Genomic DNA, 21,592 nt, shown 5'->3' with positions numbered 1-21,592 from the left:
CAATAGTAAGTATTCGAAATGTGATTATGCCAACTGCCTTCTTCACCTGTTGTTTACTGATGTATCATTCTCTCCCAATTGTGAATTCAGTGGTCAAGTATCTTCTGGTTTAGGAACAGAACAGGGCCACCCAAAAACAAAGTAGTAGTTTGCACATTGTTGGAGTATGCTAGATATGCAGAAGTATATGACTTTGCAGACTAACAGAAAAACTCAACAGGAGGCTCATAAGAAGCTGTGAGCTTCCAGGGTATCTGGCAGGAGTGAGGAACTCAGTGGCTGGAAGTTGTAGGTCAGCAATGTCAGAAGGCTAAAGGCTCCCCACACTTTAGAAACAGAATTGTAGAGTTGGAAGGGACGCCAAGGGTGATCTAGTCTAACCCTCTGCAATGTAGGAATCTCCGCTAAAGCATCCATGATGTCTGCAAATTTGATGAACACTCCTTCAATTCCTTCGTCCAAATCGTTTTATAAAGATGTTGAACAACAACAACAGGCCCAGGACAGAACCCTGCGGCACCCCACTTATCTCTTTTTTCCAGGATGAGGAGGAACAGGATCAGTCAGAGGGAGCAACACATTGCAACATATATTTGGCAGGCCCCACCATATTTCTGTGCTGTCTCCTCAAAATAGGCTTGAGGCAGCTTTAAGAAAAATAGTCAAAACAACATCTTGGTATAATATATCGCCATGGCAGTTCTTGCCTCATTTACAAACATGCATTATAATAGGCTCGGTTGTACAGTGGTACCTCTACTTACGAACTTAATTTGTTCCGGAGGTCTGTTCTTAACCTGAAACTGTTCTTAACTCGAAGCGTGCTTTTGCTAATGGGGCCTCTTGCTGCCGCTGCGCCGCCGGCACACAATTTCCGTTCTCATCCTGGGGCAAAGTTCTCAACTCGGGGTAACTCTTCCAGGTTAGCGGAGTTTGTAACCTGTAGCGTTTGTAACCTGAGGCGTTTGTAACTCTAGGTACCACTGTATTTTGGAATGGCAAAGCATTGTAGTTTTGCCAGACAGTTGAAAGCTGGAGTACAGAACAATTAGAAAATTGTGAGGATGGCACCAATAACCCCAGGTACAAAAGAGGCAGCATAGTCCAAGTAGAGGAGGAATGCTTAATTGAAGGCCTACGGGGTATTAGTGCTGATGGACCTGGTTATTTGTTTTGACTGTGAATTATCTGCCTTTTGATAGAATCCTAGAATACTGAATTATGGCATATTGTTTTGTAGTGGTTTTATATTGTGCCGTTGTGCCCCATCCTAAGGCCGCTTGTTGATGAAGAGTGGGCTAAAAATATTTTAAATAAATGTGACTAACTTACTCTAGAATGGGGCTGGAGAATCCAGAGGTACAATTAAATAGAAATACTTTCCATTGGCAGAATTAAGTTGAAATTATAATGATTCTGTTAGAATTCCATGCCGCTTGTTTAAAAAAGAGAAAGACCTAAAACACATTCTTTAATTTTGCTTTTTTTTCTTCCTGAAGAAGTAGTGGTGGACTTTAAATGTACAGTATTTGTATTTGTATGCAGGAAACGTTGAAGGTTTTAGCCTCTTTTAGAGAGTAATATCTCTGTGAAGGGAATTCCAGATAGTTGGCACCCACAAGGGTGGAGTGCATCATAAGTCAACCTGGGGAAGACTTTTCCAGCTGTTCTTAATAGAATGGGTTAGTTCCTATGGGGGACATGTTTAAATATAGGGGGCTTGAGATGTAAAGGTGAAAAACAACACCTTGAATGGCCTGCTAATGCCAACATAGTAAAGTGATGACTGGGTGGGTTTTTTTTTTAACTTCCCATTTATGGAGAGTTGAGCTTGGCAATGTCACATGGCTACACAAATTCCAAGCACTTTGTGGTTTTAATTGGTGACATCAGTACTAGAAAATGCTACTCCCTTCCCCAGTATGCTTTAAAGTTATATTGGTTAATGTTCCTACCAAAAAAAAAAAGTGATTACAACATAATTTATTAATACACATTGTTTGTTATTGGTTATCTGGAGCCAGAAATACAATTGCATCCTACCTGTAAAGTAGCTGTGTTGGTTCGGTTCCAATTCGATGAGCCCTGGAAATTGAGTATCTTTTAAATGTGGGTGCTTCTGAAAAATAAATAAAATGGTATATTAATAAGTCATCCTGTGTTTTACAGCTGGTGTTGCAGTAGAGCTCAAAGGTCAGAACAGTGTATTATCCCACTACAACCGTAGGAGGCATTATTTACTTGGGAGCATGGGAATGTCCTGGCTTTGGGTACATGCAAAGAAGTTATCACTGTAATGCCAGAAGTGAAGTGCAGTATGAGTACTGAGTCAGTAACACTACTATAGTATCTACTGTAACCACAACATTCTTCCTGTACTTTCTGTTGTCTCCTTCTCCTATGACTCATTCATTGTAGGTAAGCAGAGCATGTAGACAGCGACTACAGTGGTACCTCGGGTTACATACGCTTCAGGTTACAGACTCCGCTAACCCAGAAATAGTACCTCACGTTAAGAACTTTGCTTCAGGATGAGAACAGAAATCGTGCTCCGGCGGCGCAAGGCCCCATTAGCTAAAGTGGTGCTTCAGGTTAAGAACAGTTTCAGGTTAAGAACGGACCTCTGGAACGAATTAAGTACTTAACCCAAGGTACAACTGTAATTCCAAAGAGCATACTCATAATCTAAAAACAGTTGTTTTAGAAACCAAATCTTTTTTTTTTTTCATGGTTTGAAGGCCATGTTTGGATCCTTTACAGGCTGCATGTGCCCTGCAGACTAGCTGTTTCCCAACCCTGAGAACCAATATGGTGGTTGTGAACTCTCAAGCCCTTGCTTTCTACAGCCATGTAATTTACTGTATGCCAAATTATCTAAGGATTACATGCTGGTTAGGATTATAAAATGGTCAACACTGCTCCATATGGGGTTTATAGAAGAGCAAAGTGAACAAGATGGATAATCCAGAAGTCATCTCAGATTACTAAAGCGCTTCCTCCTGTTAAGTGTTATCCTGTACAATTGCAGTTCTTGACATTTTTGTCAACAGTTCTGACAGGGAAGAAAAATGATGCAGAGAATAAAGTCAGAAACTATGTTAATAAATGACATTTTTTCCCCATGAGCATTTTCAAAGTCAATATTTATCCTTCTCTTAAGGAGTCTCCAAAGGACACAAAGAATCGTTCAAGATTAATGTGGCTGATTTTCCCTGTGGAACTATATTGTAAAAGGGGACAGATCCTTATTCTCCATGTCATATTGAAGCCTACCACTGTACCTTTTAAAATTTGGGGTAGAAGCTGGGTCACTACAGTAAGATACCCCATTCATGAGTGTATGTTCTCTAGGAGGTGTGAAGAAACAGGCATGCCACTTCAGATTTTAATATGATAGCACAGTTGCAATCAGGGATACCAACTTAAATAAAACGGGGGCAAGTAAACCCTGCCCTGCATAATTGGATCACATGACACAGTGCACAGACACAATTTGAATGGCAGTGCCCTTCAACTTTGGGGGCCCCCGCCCCCTCAAATGTTTTATTGGCGGGTGGGGGGCAAATACCCCTTGGCCCCTATTAGGAGAGTTGGCTCCTATGGTTACAATGTTCAAATTTTCACTCTTCGATATATTCAAGATTACATTGCAATACAGGCAAACCACAATTTACACAGGGGTTACGTTCAAAGGCATTGCGTGTTTAAGTGAAATCACGTAAATTTGAAACTCCATTGAGAAAGCCTGCAAACACTCCATTCCGCCTCTTTTTGTGATGTTTTTGTGACGTTTCCGGGTCACTTCCAGGTTCGGTGTGATACACACGTGCACAGTTGTGCACATAATTAAGGTTTAAGGTGCTGGTTTTAACCTTTAAAGCCCTATACAGCCTAGGACCCTCGTACCTACGGGACCGCCTCTCCTGGTATGTCCCACAGAGGAACTTACGGTCTTCAAACAAAAACATCTTGAAATTCCCAGGCCACAGAGAGGTTAGGCTGACCTCAACTAGGGCCAGGGCTTTTTCGGCTGTGACTCCGATCTGCTGGAACGCTCTGTCACAAGAGACTAGGGTCCTGCGGGACTTGACATCTTTCCGCAGGGCCTGCAAGACAGCTGTTCCACCAGGCCTTTGGCCAAGGCACAGCCTGACCCCCTCCTCTGGCAATCCTCACAGAACTCTAGCCCAATGGTTGCCATCAATTTGATTTGAATTAATGTTATAATGAAATGATTTTAGAATGTTGTATTATTTTATTGTTGTTAGCCGCCCTGAGCCCGGCTTTGGCTGGGGAGGGTGGGATATAAATAAATTTTATTATTATTATTATTATTATTATTATTATTATTATTATTATTAGACATGCCTAAAATGGTTGCTGCCTGTACTGCAATGTAACTTTAAAAGCATTTGAAATGTTTATTAGAGTCGTTTCCTGATGCCATGAATGGGTTGGTATTATCTTGTCATGTGACCGAGGCAGGAGAGCAAAGAGTTCTGGGAGGCAGGTGCGGTCACTCCTCAGTTTTTTCTTTCATACAACCATCATAATGCAAGGTTGAAGCAGTTGTCGTATGTGCCTTTGGCCTGTATACCTTCTGTATTATTGTCACGCTGTGTAGCTAGTTCATAGTGATGTTTCTGAGAATTCATCTCATTTGCAGGAGGGTGCTATTCATGAGAGATTTGGACCTATACTTCTGCCTGCCTATCCTTTCATTGGTAAAAGGTAAAGGGACCCCTGACCATTAGGTCCAGTCGTGACCGACTCTGGGGTTGCGGCGCTCATCTCGCTTTATTGGCTGAGGGAGCCGGCATACAGCTTCCGGGTCATGTGGCCAGCATGACTAAGCCGCTTCTGGCGAACCAGAGCAGCGCATGGAAATGCCATTTACCTTCCCGCTGGAGCGGTACCTATTTATCTACTTGCACTTTGACGTGCTTTCGAACTGCTAGGTTGGCAGGAGCAGGGACTGAGCAACGGGAGCTCACACCGTCGCGGATTTCATTTGTACTTGCTGCCTAATTCAGTATACAAAAGGCAAAACATTCCAAAGCATAGGGAGCTACATATGGTCTTTCACATATGCACAAATAACCCAAGCACTAAGATCTTCCACTGGGACGCAGTGCCACCACCATTGTCATAGGCTAAGAAGGCAGCAACGAACAAGTCTTGCTCATCTGTGGCACTGTGGTTTCATAACTTTATCCTGAATGAGACTCACTTAGTGCCCACTGCATTATATTTTAAGACACTGGAATTTATTTATGCTTCAGTCACCGTTTCAGTTTGTACTGTTTATTATTTATTTGTTACTTTTAAGTGGCCTATTGTTTTGTTTAGAAGTGTGCCAATGACTGTGGCCTAAATATTATGAAGAGTGGCATACAAATACCTTAAACCAAATGCATACTCATGCTAAACTTTGGATTTAATTTGTGGTACGTCTGTCAAAGAAGTTGTCAGTCACTGTTTTAATCCCATTTGAACTGAGTGCGCAATATGTGCAGGCACTCACCTCTAAGCATCCCAGAACTATTGCATATAGCAACCCCTATAGCAAAGAATTTACTGTGGGGAAGAAAGCTGTGTGGTCCGAAATGTTGTGCTCCCGGCTCTTACAAAAGTGTCAGTAAGCAAGAAAAGGTGTGGATTTTATGCGATTGTTAGGAACCTACTGAGAAGTTTAAAAGTGACAATCGAAAACCATGAACAGTCCCATGAGCAGGCCTCACTTGAACTACAAAGTTCAAGACCTTATGGTCCGTGAGATCTATCCACTACCTGCGTTCAGAGTATTTTCTCTGCTGCAGCTAAAATCGGAGGCAGCGGCATTCCACCAAGGGAGCTGGCTTTTAGAAAGAAAGAAAACTTTTGTTGAAAGAGATTTATATAAGCCTCGCCACGTCCAACTCGTACTAAGTACAACTTAATACTGTTTCATAAGGAGAAGGGGGTGCTGCTGGGCAGGAGGGTATTGAGGAAAGAGTCGTCTCTTTCCGCAGGGTCGCCGGTGGACGAAGGAACAGACAGCTCTCGACAGGCTAGCCGGGGCGAAACTCTTGCTTTCCTGGCGCCGGTGCTTCGAGGTTCAACTTGGCGAGTGAAGACGCCCAAGGCGCGCAGCAGGTTCGCGGCAAAGGTGCGAGGGACAGAGGCAGCGAGAGCCACGTCGCTTTTAAGGCCGATCTGTGACAGCCTCTTGCTCTCCTTTCGCGGGGTCTCTTTTGGGGTGCGGGTGGGTGCGCGCCCTGAAGACGGGGTGGCTTCAAGCTCTCTATCTCCGCGCGCCCTTTCTCATCCTTTGCGCCTTTGGCACAGGTTCCCCGGGCTCTCCTCTTCCTCCGAAGCTGGCTGCCTTACCGAAAGAGAAGGGCTGGGCGGGCGGGGGGGGGGGCGATGGGTGGCTTTCTCCCGGAGTTGATTTCGATCATCGTGGGGAGGAGTTGGGTGTGGATTGCTGAACGGACAAAATGCCGAGCCACCCCCACTCGGAAGGAGCCTGCCTGCCTGCCTGCCTACCTACCGTGGGGGCACTCCGCAGCCGTGACGGTGCGCTTTGCAGCCAAGGCGCCCCGAGAGACCCGTAGCCAGCGAAGGTGGCGAAGGAGCATGTTGGCGCTGCAGCCGCTCCCTCCGGAAGAAGAGCGCTACCGGCAAGTCCTTGCCAATCAGCGGGTAAGACGAACGCTTTGGCCACTTGGCGCAGCCCGAGCCCAAGGCTGTAGATGGAGGCAGGCAGCCGGGGAAGGAAAACCCTCCTAGAAAAATGCTAGGATCGCAGCCTCGCGCGCTCTGCTGGTGCGCGTACGCGGCAGCGGATGGAAAGGCTCTCCCGGTAGAGCCGAGCCTGAAGCGATGCCCTTTTACTACTACTGCTTATTTGTGTCTTTCTCTTTTTAAACCTCGCGGGTAAGTTTCTCGCACCTTTGAAGCCGCGCTGACCCCAAGTGGGGTCAACACGTAACGGTGGATTTCCTCCACTCTCTCTCAATTATGCCCAGAGTGGGGTTTTTAATCGGGTGTGGGGATTGTAGATTACAGAAGCGGGACTTGTTCCAGATTAAAGAAAGATGGCCTTTTGCGCTTTCACACGGTGCAATTGAAGCGCGCGCTTAAAAATTGAAGTGTGAATGCAACGCTGACTGCATGTAGTACTAAAGCTCGCTAAGATTGGACGCAGCTTCCTGGAAAGTGGACGCTCGCACGAAGCCGGAGTTTGCTGCCCGGTAATGTTTGGAATGGGCCCGTGAGAGGAGGAAGAAGAAAGCGATTTTCCATGGGAGTTATTTGCCTAGAAACGCGCTTTCCCCTAGCCAATCTCTAATTTGAAGCGAGAGGTTACCGTGCCAGTTGCTGGAGACATTATTTATCTTGACTCTGGGAATAAACGCCAAACGCTTGCAAACTAAACAAATATTAATTAATCAGTAGCCTAACGGGAAGTGGTTTCGCTGCGTCGTCCTGTACTTATCCCTAGTTGGTGCGTCTGCCAGTCCATCTAAACACACACACACACTCAAGCACACGGGTAGGAGGCCTTTGGGGCGCGTTTAAGTATCCAGAAATGACACGGGGCGGTGGTGTAGCCGGCTAGAAGCCGCGACTGGTTCCCGATTCCCCCTCCGTCCTTTCGCTTCTCGTGGGGAGGCAAGTGGCCACGCGTCTTTTGGTGGTGCTGAAACCAGCAAGCCACCAGGAGGTCCAGTTATTAGCCAAAGCAGTTGGGCAGGTCGCTGTTGGAAAGCTGCGGTCCCTAGGTACGTCTGTCCAGCTACAGCAGTTGCAAACATGGATAGCCTGGTCTGGGAAAAGCGTGGGGAGAAATACGAAACAAACTGATTTTTTACTGTGTCACGGTGAAGTCTCTGGACAAAGTAGCGCCTGCAACAGGTTTGCGCGTTGCGCCCCGGGCTGCGCGGGAGCTGCTGGGACTGCCTTAGGAAAGGGGGACGGGTTTTAAGGAGAATTTAGTTTAATAGTGTGCTGGTTGTGGACAGGAGCCGTGGTGTCTGCACTTTTCCTTTCTTCAGTGGGACAAAGAGATCAGAACAAAACCGATCTGTCACCTGAGTTAGTTTTTGCTCGTTCTTCCTCTCCAATTCACTTAATTCTTTGGGAGGACTGATCCGCTGAGATACTTGGCTTTTCTTTTGTAGCGTTGTCTTTCCAAAATCGGCCTTTTCTCTTAGAAATCTTCACCCGCAGTGAGCGTGGATCCAGAGTTTAACAAAGCAAAGGGGTTATCGTGTTCCCTATTTCCGTAGCGCCTTCAGAATACAAAGTGATATATATAAGTCTTATGTCAGTCCGCTTTTTCTTCTCTCTTTCCAATAGAGAGTCAGCAACAAGGGTAATTCCTAATTTCCTAAGAGGTGAACAGTTACACGTAGCAAAGCAAACTAAAGCGGAAAATGGGTGAGTTTGTTAGCGCTTGTTTTCACCCAGCCGCTTATGTCCAATTAAGTTGGCAAGAGATAGTTCCCGATCAATACCTTAAACCTCATAGGTTGGAAAGGACCTGCAAAGCACCACCTGGTTTTGACATTTAACTGCTTCCAATCACAGTACACTAGTCTAACAGCAATGCTTAAAAACACTCCTGAACCACAAAGGACCTTAAAGAAATATGGTACAATCTTCTTCAGTTCCACAGAGTTTGGTGAGGTTGGCACTTAAGTAAGGGAGAAATCCTATTCAGTTACATGGCAGTAAGTTCCACTGAGCGTAATGGCATTTTCTTTTGAGAAGACAAGTATAAGCTTGCACAGAAAGTATGCTCAGGCGACAAACCTACTGCTGCTTTCCTGCATTTGACTGAAGTTTTAGGTCCTCATACAAACAAGTGGTTTATTCGGATACCCAAATAACGCTTGGATCCACAACTCTTCAAACAATCTGGTCCAACCAACTTCAGTGACAAATGAATCTTCATCAAATCTAAACAGCGTTATGGGTTTGTGGGTGCCAGACTCCTATAATCCTAGCGAGTGTTAAACGCTAATCAAGCCAGGATAGCTTCTTGATGAGGTAATCGCCTGGGTGATCTGGCCATTGAGACAACAGAGGAAAGGGGGCTCTGTGCCAGATGGCAACTGGGTGGGGGCCCTTCTTCAGCTTTTAGTTAGGAGGACAAAGCCTGAGTTGGAGGGCAGAGTTTGCTGTGATGTGACCTGGAGGAAAAAGCTGCAGGCTAGAAAGGCAGAGAGAATCTCAGCTGATTTCTGCTTGAATCCAAGGTTGCAGCTGTGGGAGGAACAAGACCCTTTTGGGTGTTAATGTTGTCAGCCCCTCCATCATTGGCTCAGGTTGTATATACAGTGGTACTTCGGGTAATTCGTTCCGGAGGTCCGTTCTTAACCTGAAACTGTTCTTAACCTGAAGCACCACTTTAGCTAATGGGGCCTCCCACTGCCGCCGTGCCGCCAGAGCACAATTTCTGTTCTCATCCTGAAGCAAAGTTCTTAATCCGAGGTACTATTTCAGGGTTAGCGGAGTCTGTAACCTGAAGCGTATGTAACCTGAGGTACCACTGTATGTGTAAATGAACTGTAAAATACAGGGACCACAGTCACTGCTGTGCCTCATTCACAAAAGGAAACAGCAACCCTTGGTGAGTGCCTGGAACCCCGGAATTTCTCACTGCTCTGAGATTGGGGTGGTGTGCAACAATACTTTTGGTCCATCTGGGGTCTACTGCATAGCACACATAACAGATCCAGATGCTATAATGTTTATGGTAGCAGCAGCAGTACTTGTATAACTGATTTTTCCCATGAAGATATGTTAATAATTATGGGTAAGAGGAGATAAAGGGATACCTTCTTATTTGCATCCCATATCTATATGACTTCCCAATATGGAGGAGCTGCCAATATATTATTTTACTTGCTTCTTTCTACAAAAGTTTCAAAGTGGTGTACAAGAATACTAACTATACAAATGTAAATGATAGCAATGTAGCATTTAAAATTAGCAATAACAAGTTAGGTAAAGGTAAAGGTACCCCTGCCCGTACGGGCCAGTCTTGACAGACTCTGGGGTTGTGCGCCCATCTCACTTAAGAGGCCAGGGGCCAGCGCTGTCCGGAGACACTTCCGGGTCACGTGGCCAGCGTGACATCGCTGCTCTGGCCAGAGCCAGAGCCAGAGCCGCACACGGAAACGCCGTTTACCTTCCCGCTAGTAAGTGGTCCCTATTTATCTACTTGCACCCGAGGGTGCTTTCGAACTGCTAGGTTGGCAGGCGCTGGGACCGAACGACGGGAGCGCACCCCGCCGCAGGGATTCGAACCGCCGACCTTTCGATCGGTAAGCCCTAGGCGCTGAGGCTTTTACCCACAGCGCCACCTGCGCTGTTAATTAGGCACTAATAATAATAAATGAATTTATCCTCTCCACGTACAGCACAAGATTGATCTCCCCAAAATCTTGCTTAAACGATCATAAAAACCACAACAATATTAATACTCAAATGCCTACAGATTTTTTAAAGTACTTCATTGGGCACCTCCTTGGGGTCAGCATTCAACAAATGAGGGTGCTGCCACCCAAAAACTGTTTTCTCTTTGCCGCTCTCTAAACTTCTCTGGGGAGAGGGACATAGAGTTCTTGGTGGTTCATATAAGAAAAGGTAGTCCATGAGGTATTGGGATCCTAAACTGTATAAAGCTTTGTAGGTTAAATCCAACACTTTGAACTGGGCAGTGTGAGCCTTAAAGCTTCATGCACCAAAATAACTTTGGAACAAAGAAGTCATTGGTACCTTTGCTTCATTCTCTACGTGGAATCTTTTCTGTGACTGAATGAAGCTTTCCTATCTTGTTTATTTTTAAAGTATCATTTCTCCTGTAATGGAACCATTCCAATTGATAGCACTCTTTCTTGCAGGAGTATCTTATGAATGACTGAAACAATTTGAATTTTCCAGAACTGAAACGTATGCGATCACTCCAGTTTGATAAAGCCATGTTCTGGAATTTTGCCAGGTCTGGTGTTTTTTTCCAGTCCATCTATTGAGGGAAGTCTGAACTACAGTTGATAAAAAGTAAATTCAAGAGTTATTTGTGCAAGACCTTGATGTTTAGCCCTACAGTTTATGTCTTTAAACTTCACCTCAATCTATTCCCAGTTTTAAATAATCAGTATTTTTCTTTCTGGATCAGAATGCTTCTGCAATCTACCCCAGAGGCCAGTATAGTTTTATGGGAAATAAGTAGCCATTCCTCATTGGAGCTGCCCACACTCTTTTTCTCCCAAAGAGGAAACACATTCCTCCTCCCTTGGCCTGGCAATTCAAGCAGTGAAAAACAGCCTGTTATTCTCTCTTATGCTCCCATAGCAGTTTGCAACTGTGGCATGTTTATTCACTTGGCAGTAGGGAAGTCTTTTGTCACTTAGAAGGTGTCGGTAAACAGCATATGGAGGGCTATCCTTGAGCTGGGGTAGTTGCACTGAATGTTGTGGAATTATTCCAGAGTATTAAAGCCAAAATAATATTAATAATCACCTGCTCTGGGATCTGCTGGTGATCTGGCTGCTGCAGTTCGAACCGGCTGAAGTTTCTGAGTGGTTGTCCAGTGCAGCCCCACACAGAGCACATTGCAATAATGCAGTCTGGAAGTTACCAGAGGATAGAGTACTGTGGCCAAGGCATCTCCATCCAAAAAGGGCCATAGCTAGTGAACTAGCTGGACCTGTTAACAGTCACTCATAGCCAATAATAATATTCTGTAATATAAAGTCAGTCAATTCCCAATTAAAAATAGCTCATTAAAAAAAAAATGACACACACAAGTGCACGAGCATACGCGCGCACAGACACATTCCACCACTCTGTATTTATTCAGCCAATTTGTAGCTGAATACTATGGACCTTATGTGGGTTACAAGTGCTACAACAGGAAGGAAGTGGATGGGAACCATAGGCCGTCATGCAGTAAGGGTGTTAGTAAATGTAAAGGGACCCCTGACCATTAGGTCCAGTCATGCCCGACTCTGGGGTTGCGGCACTCATCTCACTTTATTGGTCGAGGGAGCCGCCGTACAGCTTCCAGGTCATGTGGCAAGCATGACTATGCCGCTTCTGGTGAACCAGAGCAGCGCACGGAAACGCCGTTTACCTTCCCGCCGGAGCGGTACCTATTTATCTACTTGCACTTTGACGTGCTTTCAAACTGCTAGGTTGGCAGGAGCAGGGACCGAGCAACGAGAGCTCACTCCGTCGCGGGGATTTGAACCGCCGACCTTCTAGTCGGCAAGTCCTAGGGTCTGTGGTTTAACCCGCAGCACCACCCGCGTCTCAGTAAGGGTGTTAGCGGGTCACAAAAAGAGAAGATGGACTCTAATTTAGCTCCTGTTTTCTTCCAAGGGAGAAAACAGTGTACAACTGCATGTAACCAGTGTGACTAATAGGTACATGACTGATAAGGAATAGGTGAGGAAATATCTAGCTACCATAAGTGAGCTGACCACAAGCCAGCAGTGTGATGTGGCTGCAAAAAAAGACGTGCCTATTTAGTCTTCTTTAACGCACAGGAAAAATAGTAGTTCCACGTTACTCTGCACTAGTCATAACTAAGCTGGCGTACTGTGCTGAGTTCTGGGCATCACAGTTTAAGGAGGATGTAGATAAACTGGAATGGGTTCAGAGGAGGGCAGTGAAGATGGTCAGCAAAGTAAGTCCTTTAAGGGAAGGCTTAAGGATCTGTAGATGTTTAGCCTAAAAGAAGGCAAGACTGAGGGAGCGCACAAAAGCCCTCTTCAAATACTTGGAAGGGCTGTCACTGTAGCAAGAGGACAAATGCTTATTCTTGTCTGTCCCAGAGGGCAAGGCTAGATCTAAAGGACTTGAGTAACATGGATAGGTTGATTGTGGTTGGACATTAGGGAAATACCTTAATGAGCAGCAACAAGACCAGATAACGTGGGGAGTGATGAATTCTCCTACCCAGGAGGTTCTTTAAGCTGAAGCTGGGCAGCCATCTGTTTGGGAAACTCTAGCTCTGGATTTCCTGCATTGAGCAGGTGGCTGGGCTATACAGCCTACAACATGACCCTCCACTCCAACTCCAATTCTATGATCATACGAATTTAGGTACAGATACAGGGATTGATCCTACTGGGTCCCAATCTCACTTCCTCCCTGGACAGAAATCCAGAGTAGCTTTTATAATAAGTGCACCACCATCCTGGGGGGACGGCACCTGTTGGATGTGTGTCCATTATGCAGCTTATAAATGGCACAGAGCTGGGGGTGCGGGATGAACCTCAGATGTTTTTGCTCATCCCAAGAAAACAAGATTATTATTTTTAAAAGCCACTGCTTTCCTCTCCTACCACAGTTAACCACAACAAAAAGCCTCCAAGTATCTGATATTGGGGGGGGGGGAGTTTACCTGTCAGAAAAGGGGGTGCCTGCTTGACAAATTTTCCAGGTTCCCAGTGATTGCCGTAGGATGCACATAAATCTCACAGGTGTGGAAAAATTTTCCACCTAGGCATCCGTCTCAGTTATTGGGTGGAGGGGGTACATTAATCCGAATTGCAAAATCCAGAGTAGCAGCTGCGTTAGACTGCAAACTTACAAAACCAACGAAAGCTTGCAGCGCCTTAAAAGGCAGCCAAACCCATGGAGACTTTATTATTATGCAATGATAAATCTGTTGATATTTTTTTTAAGCATCTGCTGCTGTTTCCTGCAGTATTGGCAAACGCACCCCCAGACCCTGCTATGCAAAAAGCTTATTTGGGCCTAGGGGTCGCTTTCTCTGGACACTTTTGGGCATCCTAAATAACGTCTATGGAAGTGGGCGCGAACCAGCACACGGAGATAACTCTTGTTATCCAAGCCCCCGTTTAAGTTGTTACCTCAGCAAAAGCGCGGCAACGGGAACAGGAGGCCGGTGGGGGGGGGGGGCTGCAGTCGGAAGACGAGAAGGGGATTCCCTCAGAGATGTCGGCTGAAAGAGAGACCTGACCTGTCGGTGTCATATTATTTTTCTCTTCCCTGAGGGGAAAGAAGCGCACAGCAGCCGGCCGGGGCAACCCCGCCGCTATAAATAGCGGGAGCGAAGCTGAGATGTCAGATTCCCGGGGCCTCAGCGCTTCCCCCGCGCAATGGAAAGTCTGAGGTAAAAAATAATAATGAAAAATGTCGCCGTAAAAATAGAGCGCCCGGGGACGCCGGCGCCGCTGAGGGAAGAAGCCTAGCTCCAGTCACGGCCCTCGGGAATCCATGTAGAGGCAGGCTTTTTCTCCGGGTGCCGGAAGAGGCCCTGTGTCCCTGCCAAAGCCTGCCGTCGAGTTTTGCTTCACGTGAGGACAGGGGGCATCCAGGGAGGGCAGCCATATTTCTCTCTCCCCGCCCCACCGCCGCGCCTTCTGGGGAATTGAACAACTGCGAGATAGGAAACTTTCCACATAACTTTTTAATTTATTTTTAAAGCTTCGTCTGCTTCATTTCTGCCTGTCGAAGCCCACCGAAGTGACTCCTGTAAGGTTGCCATATTAACCCGACCCCCGCCCGCCAGCTAGTAAAACTTTCACTATCACCACCACATGGTTTGTAATCTAATGGATTCCATGAGCCATGAAGATTCCATGAGGTCACCAAGTGCCTACCCAGTTGCCCTGTTGTCTGGTAGGTGAAACAGGGTGGCCAGACCTTTTTTTTTTTTAAAAAAAATACTGCTTTATGGTAGTTTACTGCTACTTCCTCGTTTTTCTGCATTTGCAAAATCCAAAAGGAAACGTCTCCAAAGGTAAATGTAACTCAGCAAATAGGTTTTTACTCTTCTATTCTCTTTTTTTTAATGCAACAAGTTTTTAGGAATCCCGCCACGCTCCCCTGTTTTTAAGGGGAAGTGCCTTTGTTCAGGTTTTGCATGTCTTCTCTTTCCATAATTGCCTCAATATAAAGTTTCAATTTGGAACAAAAATAAAGGCATGTAAGCAAGACTAAACTGAAGAAGGGCTATGCCCAAAATAGATGCGGAGAAATGTTGAGAGGATGTATGTGTTATTGGGGACACATAAGCGTTGTATAAATAATAAACTTACTAAAATGTAATTTCTCAACAATCAGCTGAGAAACACGGTAGGAAACGCTTGCATCTTTTCATAACCTTAGAAAGGAAGAAATAATTATGTTACTGAGAACAAGCTCATGTTCAGTCATTCAGCATCAATATCTAACAAAATGTAGAGTATCTATAAGTTATTGTTGATTTGAGACTAAAGACATCATGCTAAATTTGAAAATATCCCCCTCCTTTCCCCTCAACTCTGATTTAAGGGTAATTTTAAACTAGACCCGGTTCAGAGTTATTTCTAGACATTCAAGTATGTGGAATTTCTATGAACCTGTACAACTGACTAGAAACAGAAATTCTTCTTAATTGTTTTAACTTGTATTAGGACAGCTTCAGATACAAATATTTTAACTAATATGTTACTGTCTGTGCCTTGTTAATCTTTTTGATACTATGGCAAAACATACATTAAAAAATGTGCATGTATCATCAATATTCAGCTGATATTCCCAAGTACATGGGTATCTCAGTTACTGTAGTATTGTACACAACAATAATAATCTGTGGTCATAAATGTTTTTGTCTATTTTAGTTACCACTGTAATTAAGCAGCTTCCATTTCTTCCTTTCCTCCTTGTTAACAATGACGACTGCTTTTGGAGAAAATCAGGATTCATTATAGACATTTAATTCTCCATTATAGGTTGAGTCGTGTAATGGGATTCCCCTTCAAATGTTTGTTGGGATGGTACCAAAAGGGAACTGCACACCAAAGATATTTTCTCTTCCTGGAATCACTGATGTGTAATTCCCTTACTGGCATTATTCCAACTACATACTTGTACAGGAATTCCATGCTGCCAGGAATGAGAAAACATATGTGAATGGGTCCTAATTTAGGCTTCAAGTAGACCATTGCATCCTCTGGAGAATAGAAGGCATAAGAAGATTTGCTTATTCTGCACCAGTGAATTTATTTCTTTTGCTGTTTCCCCTACAGAAATTGAAGTTGAGTATTAGGTCTTACAGAATGAGAACCCTTTCAAAGTCTTGTCAGATACCTACATACCAGAGAACCAAATTTACTGTGGGGACCCAATACCCCAATTAAAAATAATCCTTCACACATTAGTAAAGGTAAAGGTACCCCTGCCCGTACGGGCCAGTCTTGACAGACTCTGGGGTTGTGCGCCCATCTCACTTAAGAGGCCAGGGGCCAGCGCTGTCCGGAGACACTTCCAGGTCACGTGGCCAGCGTGACATCGCTGCTCTGGCGAGCCAGAGCCGCACACGGAAACGCCGTTTACCTTCCCGCTGGTAAGCGGTCCCTATTTATCTACTTGCACCTGGAGGTGCTTTCGAACTGCTAGGTTGGCAGGCGCTGGGACCGAGCAGCGGGAGCGCACCCCGCCGCAGGGATTCGAACCGCCGACCTTTCGATCGGCAAGTCCTAGGCGCTGAGGCTTTAACCCACAGCGCCACCTGCGTCCCTAACACATTAACAGTATTTAATATTTTCGTGATTTAGCAAACTTAATTGGAACAGTTGTCACTCTCCTTCAAACCCAGATGGTAGTAGCCACAGCACTGGGGTGGGTGAAGTCCAGCGTCATCAGTCATCAGATTGATCATTTGACTGGAGAGGGGACCACAACTCCTCTACTCAGAGGGTTGTGTTCGTACCTTTGTGTGTAGGTGTGAATAGGAGGATGCGGTGGGGGGTGGCCACAACTACTTTTGCATACTTGCTGCTGGCATGTAGCTATTGGAGGGTTAGCCAAGAGGGAATACAGTCCTCGAGACAAAAAAGTTAGCTACCCCTACCTTCTGACATGCCTTATTTGAACATAATTATCTGCTTAATTTCTGCATACTCTGCAAGTGTTGCCAGGTTACAATCCATATACTAATGCCATACATTTTGTCTCTGCCCTCCTTTTGTGTTGTGTTTTTTCGATAGTAAGCCTATAGGCACGGACTGTTTTGTTTTTAATCATGGCACTGTACAGCTGGAAGGGATCCCAAGGGTCATCAAGTCAACCCCCCTGCGATTCAGGCACTACAGCTAAAGAATCCCTGACAGATAGCCATCCAACCCCTGCTTAAAAACCTCCATTGGAGTGTTCATCACCTTTTGAAGTAGTCCGTTCCACTGCCAAACAGCTCTTACTGTCAGAAAGTTCTTCCTAATGTTTAGTCAGAATCTCCTTTATTATAATTTGAGATCGTTTGTTTGGTTCCTACCCTCTGGAACAAGAGAAAACAAGCTTGCTCCATCTTCCATGTCACGGCCCTTTACATATTTGTTGTTATCGTGTTACCTTTCAGACTCCTCATTGCCCACCTCCAGTCCACAGGGGTCTCACCTGTTCTCCAAGAATTCTGAAAGCTTATAGACGAGTTCTGACACAACACAAGTTCTTTTAACACCCTTGGGTGCAGTTCATCAGGCCCTGGATTTGAATCCATTTAAAGTAGCGAGGTGATTCATTACCACCTCTCTTTTTTATACTTATATCTTGGGCTGCAGCTCCCTCCCTGCATCATTTATTCTATTATCACCAGGTTGGGCATTGCTTTCCTTTTGTGTGTAAAGTTGGAAGGTAAAGTAAATGTTGAGCAGTTCCTCCTCCTTTCTGTCTTCCAATAGCATTTCTCCATCTTCTCCATGCACAGGATCTACTACTTGCCTGTTCTTTCTCTTGTTTTGAAGATGGGCAAAGAAAGCGTTTAAATTATTTTTATCAAATTATATACAAGGAAAAAATTTCAGATGGCCTTTCCTAATGTGGAAATAGTGTTGTGGCTATTTCTTAGATTTATGGTCACTAACTGCTCGGGAGAGGAGTTTTTCAAGACTAAATAAATTAAGGGCCACGATGTCTCAAGGGAGGTTGTCCGCACTGAGCATTCTGTACATTGAAAGTGACAAACTTAGACAAAATTTTTTTGATGACGTTTTGGATGATTTTGCTATAAGGAAGGCTAGAAAAAAACATTTTTAGTTTTACTGTATTTGATGGTTGTAGTTTACTTCATAATATGTTTTTAAAAACTAACTGTTTAATGAAAACATAAAGTAGATTCTAAAAGTGCCACACTGTCAGGTAATCATGATCATATTATTTACATTTCCCAGGCAATATAATTTGTAAACTAAAGTTTTTTTTAAAAAAAAACAACATTACAATTTCATTTTCCTAAAAATTAATGCTTATTCCACAAAAGGTTTACAAAGTTCTGTTATTGCAAAAGTTTTTCAGTGTTAATTTTAACATTTATGCATTTTTTAAAATCACCGTGGCGCTGTGGGTTAAACCACAGAACCTAGGACTTGCCGATCAGAAGGTTGGCAGTTCGAATCCCCGCGATGGGGTGAGTTCCCGTTGCTCAGTCCCTGCTCCTGCCAACCTAGCAGTTCGAAAGCACGTCAAAGTGCAAGTAGATAAATAGGTACTGTTCTGGCAGGAAGGTAAACAGCGTCTCCGTGTGCTGCTCTGGTTCTCCAGAAGCAGCTTAGTCATGCTGGCCACATGACCCGGAAGCTGTACACTGGCTCCCTTAGCCAATAAAGCGAGATGAGCGCCGCAACCCCAGAGTTGGTCACGACTGGACCTAATGGTCAGGGGTCCCTTTACCTTTACCTATTTGACAATAACATCTTATGTCCTTTAGAGGAGAAATTGTGAATTGCTTTTTATATCAGTCCTGGAGGTTTTGTTAAACATGATCAGAAAGGACCAGTTGGTTAAAGGAGTTCAGGTCGGAGTTAGACATTATAAATTAAGAGCATTTGCAGATGACCTAGTATTGACTTTGCAACAGCCAGACACTAGCACTAAAAGAGTATTAGAACTAATTGAAACATTTGGTCGAGTAGCAGGTTTTAAATTGAATAGACAAAAAACGAAAGTGTTGGAAAAAAATTTAACAATGGAAGAAAGAGAGAGTTTTCAGAATGAAACAGGCTTGGAAATAACAAAAAGGGTAAAATACCTGGGGGTAAACTTAACATCCAAGAATGTGAACTTATTTAAGGATAATTATGAAAAATGTTGGTCAGAAGTTAAAAAGGATCTGGAAATATGGTCAAGGCTGAAACTTTCCTTGTTAGGCCGAATCGCTACTATTAAGATGAATGTATTGCCTAGAATGCTGTTTTTATTCCAGACATTGCAGATTGTGGACAAGATGGATTGTTTCAAGAAGTGGCAGAAAGACATATCAAAATTTGTCTGGCAGGGCAAAAAGCCCAGAATAAAATTTAAGATTTTAACTGATGCAAAGGATAGAGGGGGGTTTGCCCTGCCGGACTTAAAACTTTATTATGAATCAGCAGCTTTCTGCTGGTTGAAACACTGGCTACTTCTTGAGAATACTGATATTTTGGATCTAGAAGGGTATGACAATAGTTTTGGTTGGCATGCATATTTATGGTATGGCAAGGTAAAGGTGTATAAAAGTTTTAAAAACCATATTGTAAGGAAAGCATTGTATAACGTTTGGACTAGATACAAAGATTTGTTGGAAAGTAAAACCCCCAGGTGGGTGTCACCAATGGAAGCTAGGGAAGTAAAAAAGCTTAACATGGACTCTAAATGGCCAAAATATCATGAGATCTTAGAATATGATGGTGAAAGGGTGAAACTTCAGAGTTATGAGAAATTAAAGCCTAAGGTTCGAGATTGGCTGCATTACCATCAGATAAATGAGACATTTAAACAGGACAGGAAAGTAGGATTTCAGAAAGAGAAGTCAAAACTAGAAACAGAATTGCTGGAACCCAATACTAAGAATTTATCAAGAATGTATAACTTGCTGTTAAAATGGAATACACAGGATGAAACAGTGAAATCAGCTATGATCAAATGGGCACAAGATATAGGTCATGATATCATGTTTGCTGAATGGGAACAATTATGGACCACCGGTATTAAATTTACTGCATGTAATGCTTTAAAAGAAAATATTATGAAAATGATCTACCGGTGGTACATGACCCCAGTCAAGCTAGCAAAGATTTATCACTTGCCTAATAATAAGTGTTGGAAATGTAATGAGACTGAAGGCACTTTCTACCACCTTTGGTGGACCTACCCAAAGGTTAAAGCTTTCTGGGAAATGATCTATAATGAAATTAAGAAGGTCCTTAAGTGGACTTTTCCTAAGAAACCAGAGGCTTTCCTTTTGGGTATGGTGGGCCAAGTGGTGTTAAGGAAGGACAGGACTTTCTTTATGTATGCCACTACAGCAGCAAGAATTCTACTGGCAAAGTATTGGAAGACGCAAGAACTACCTACTCTGGAAGAATGGCAAACAAAGGTGATTGACTTTATGGGACTGGCCGAGATGACGGGCAGAATCCGGGACCAGGGGAAAGAGACAGTGGAAGAGGACTGGAAGAATTTTAAAATATATCTTAAAAATAACTGTAAAATTGAGGAATGTTAAGATGTCAGGGGGTAAGAAGTAAAGAATTGCAGCGTGAAACAAAAAAAAAAACTTAAGAAATATTTACGAAAAGGAATTAAGACAACGGACTTAAGGGTTGCTAAAGAATTATTAAACAAGGATGCAGGGATGGGGAGGTATGGGGAAGTCAAAGAAAAAAGGCTATGAACCGATGAGTATGAAGTTATATTGTGTTACATTGTTCTTTATTATATGTGTGGAAAATCAATAAAAATTATTATAAAAAAAAATCAATTTTGTTTATAACGTTCTTCCATTTTCTTCCAGTTGTGAGAGTGGGGGATTGGGAGGGGCCTCACAAATGGAGTAGCCTAGGGCCTCTCGTCATTTAAATTCGGGCCTGCAAAAAGTCTAATAGAATGCTCCACCTAGCCCATATTTCCCAGTGGTTTTTCAATTCTGTAGCTCTTTAATTGCTGTGGCCGTTTCATCAAAGAAGACTGCTCTGTTCCAAAATTCACTGTTTTCTGGACTTAAGGGCTCTTTTGTAAGCTATGTCTGTCTGGAGAGTTGTATGTATATAAGCATTCATAGGGGGCTGCAAAGCCTGAACTTAATTGAGCAGATCTTATCAGCTCTTGGTTGTGGGGCAGATCTTATCGGCACTATTTTATTTGTAGTAAGAACATTTTGCTGCTCTAGTTAACAACAGTTGTCCTTGTTTCCAAACTTGAAGCAACTTCTATTTTGGTATATCAATGATTTAATCAGTCTATTCTTGTATGTATATTTGTGGTTATTGTCTTACTGCCTCTGTTGGTTGAGCCAAATGCCTCAGGCAGTTGCATTCAGGGAGAGTTCTCTGTTCAGTGGGGCTATGGTTTGCACTTGTTGGTTTACAGCAGGCTGAGGAACCTGATCAGAAAGTCTATTTTCTTGCACTTCTCTTCTCATTCAGGGACTTCGGATAAGTGAATTTTTTAATAGCAGTTCTGGTCTTGCTGGTCCTTCAGCTTCATCTGAAGTATTGCATCTGTCAGCTTTCCAAGATGGGTCTGGTTTTGCAGCCCCAAGTCCAGCACTTCACTAGCTGTCACAGATGTGTCTGCTGCCTTGCTTGATATATCTTTTATGGAGGCCTCC

The 21,592-nt window shown here is 43.9% G+C and overlaps 1 protein-coding gene across 6 annotated transcripts in view; it reads left to right on the top strand.

Moving 5' to 3' along the window:
* Positions 1–5,935: 5,935 nt before the first annotated feature.
* The window catches only part of CORIN (corin, serine peptidase), a 117,528-nt gene continuing 101,871 nt past the window's right edge, over positions 5,936–21,592 (top strand). The window contains exon 1 of one of the 6 annotated variants that reach the window (XM_079989659.1): positions 5,936–6,135. Coding sequence is in view for 2 of the 6 variants with exons in the window: in XM_079989657.1 (XP_079845783.1) it covers positions 6,619–6,684 (66 nt within the window). In the remaining 4 variants the exon portion in view is untranslated. Of the gene's footprint in view, positions 6,136–6,469; positions 6,685–6,790; positions 6,919–7,547; positions 7,767–9,269; positions 9,315–13,900; positions 14,138–21,592 lie in introns of those variants that run through there. The other 5 variants (XM_079989657.1, XM_079989661.1, XM_079989662.1 and 2 more) reach the window with 5 other exon arrangements.

This window comes from Podarcis cretensis (genome assembly GCF_951804945.1).
Source record: "Podarcis cretensis genome assembly, chromosome: 9".
Lineage (NCBI taxonomy): Eukaryota > Metazoa > Chordata > Lepidosauria > Squamata > Lacertidae > Podarcis > Podarcis cretensis.
This window is presented reverse-complemented; position numbering and strand designations above follow the sequence as displayed.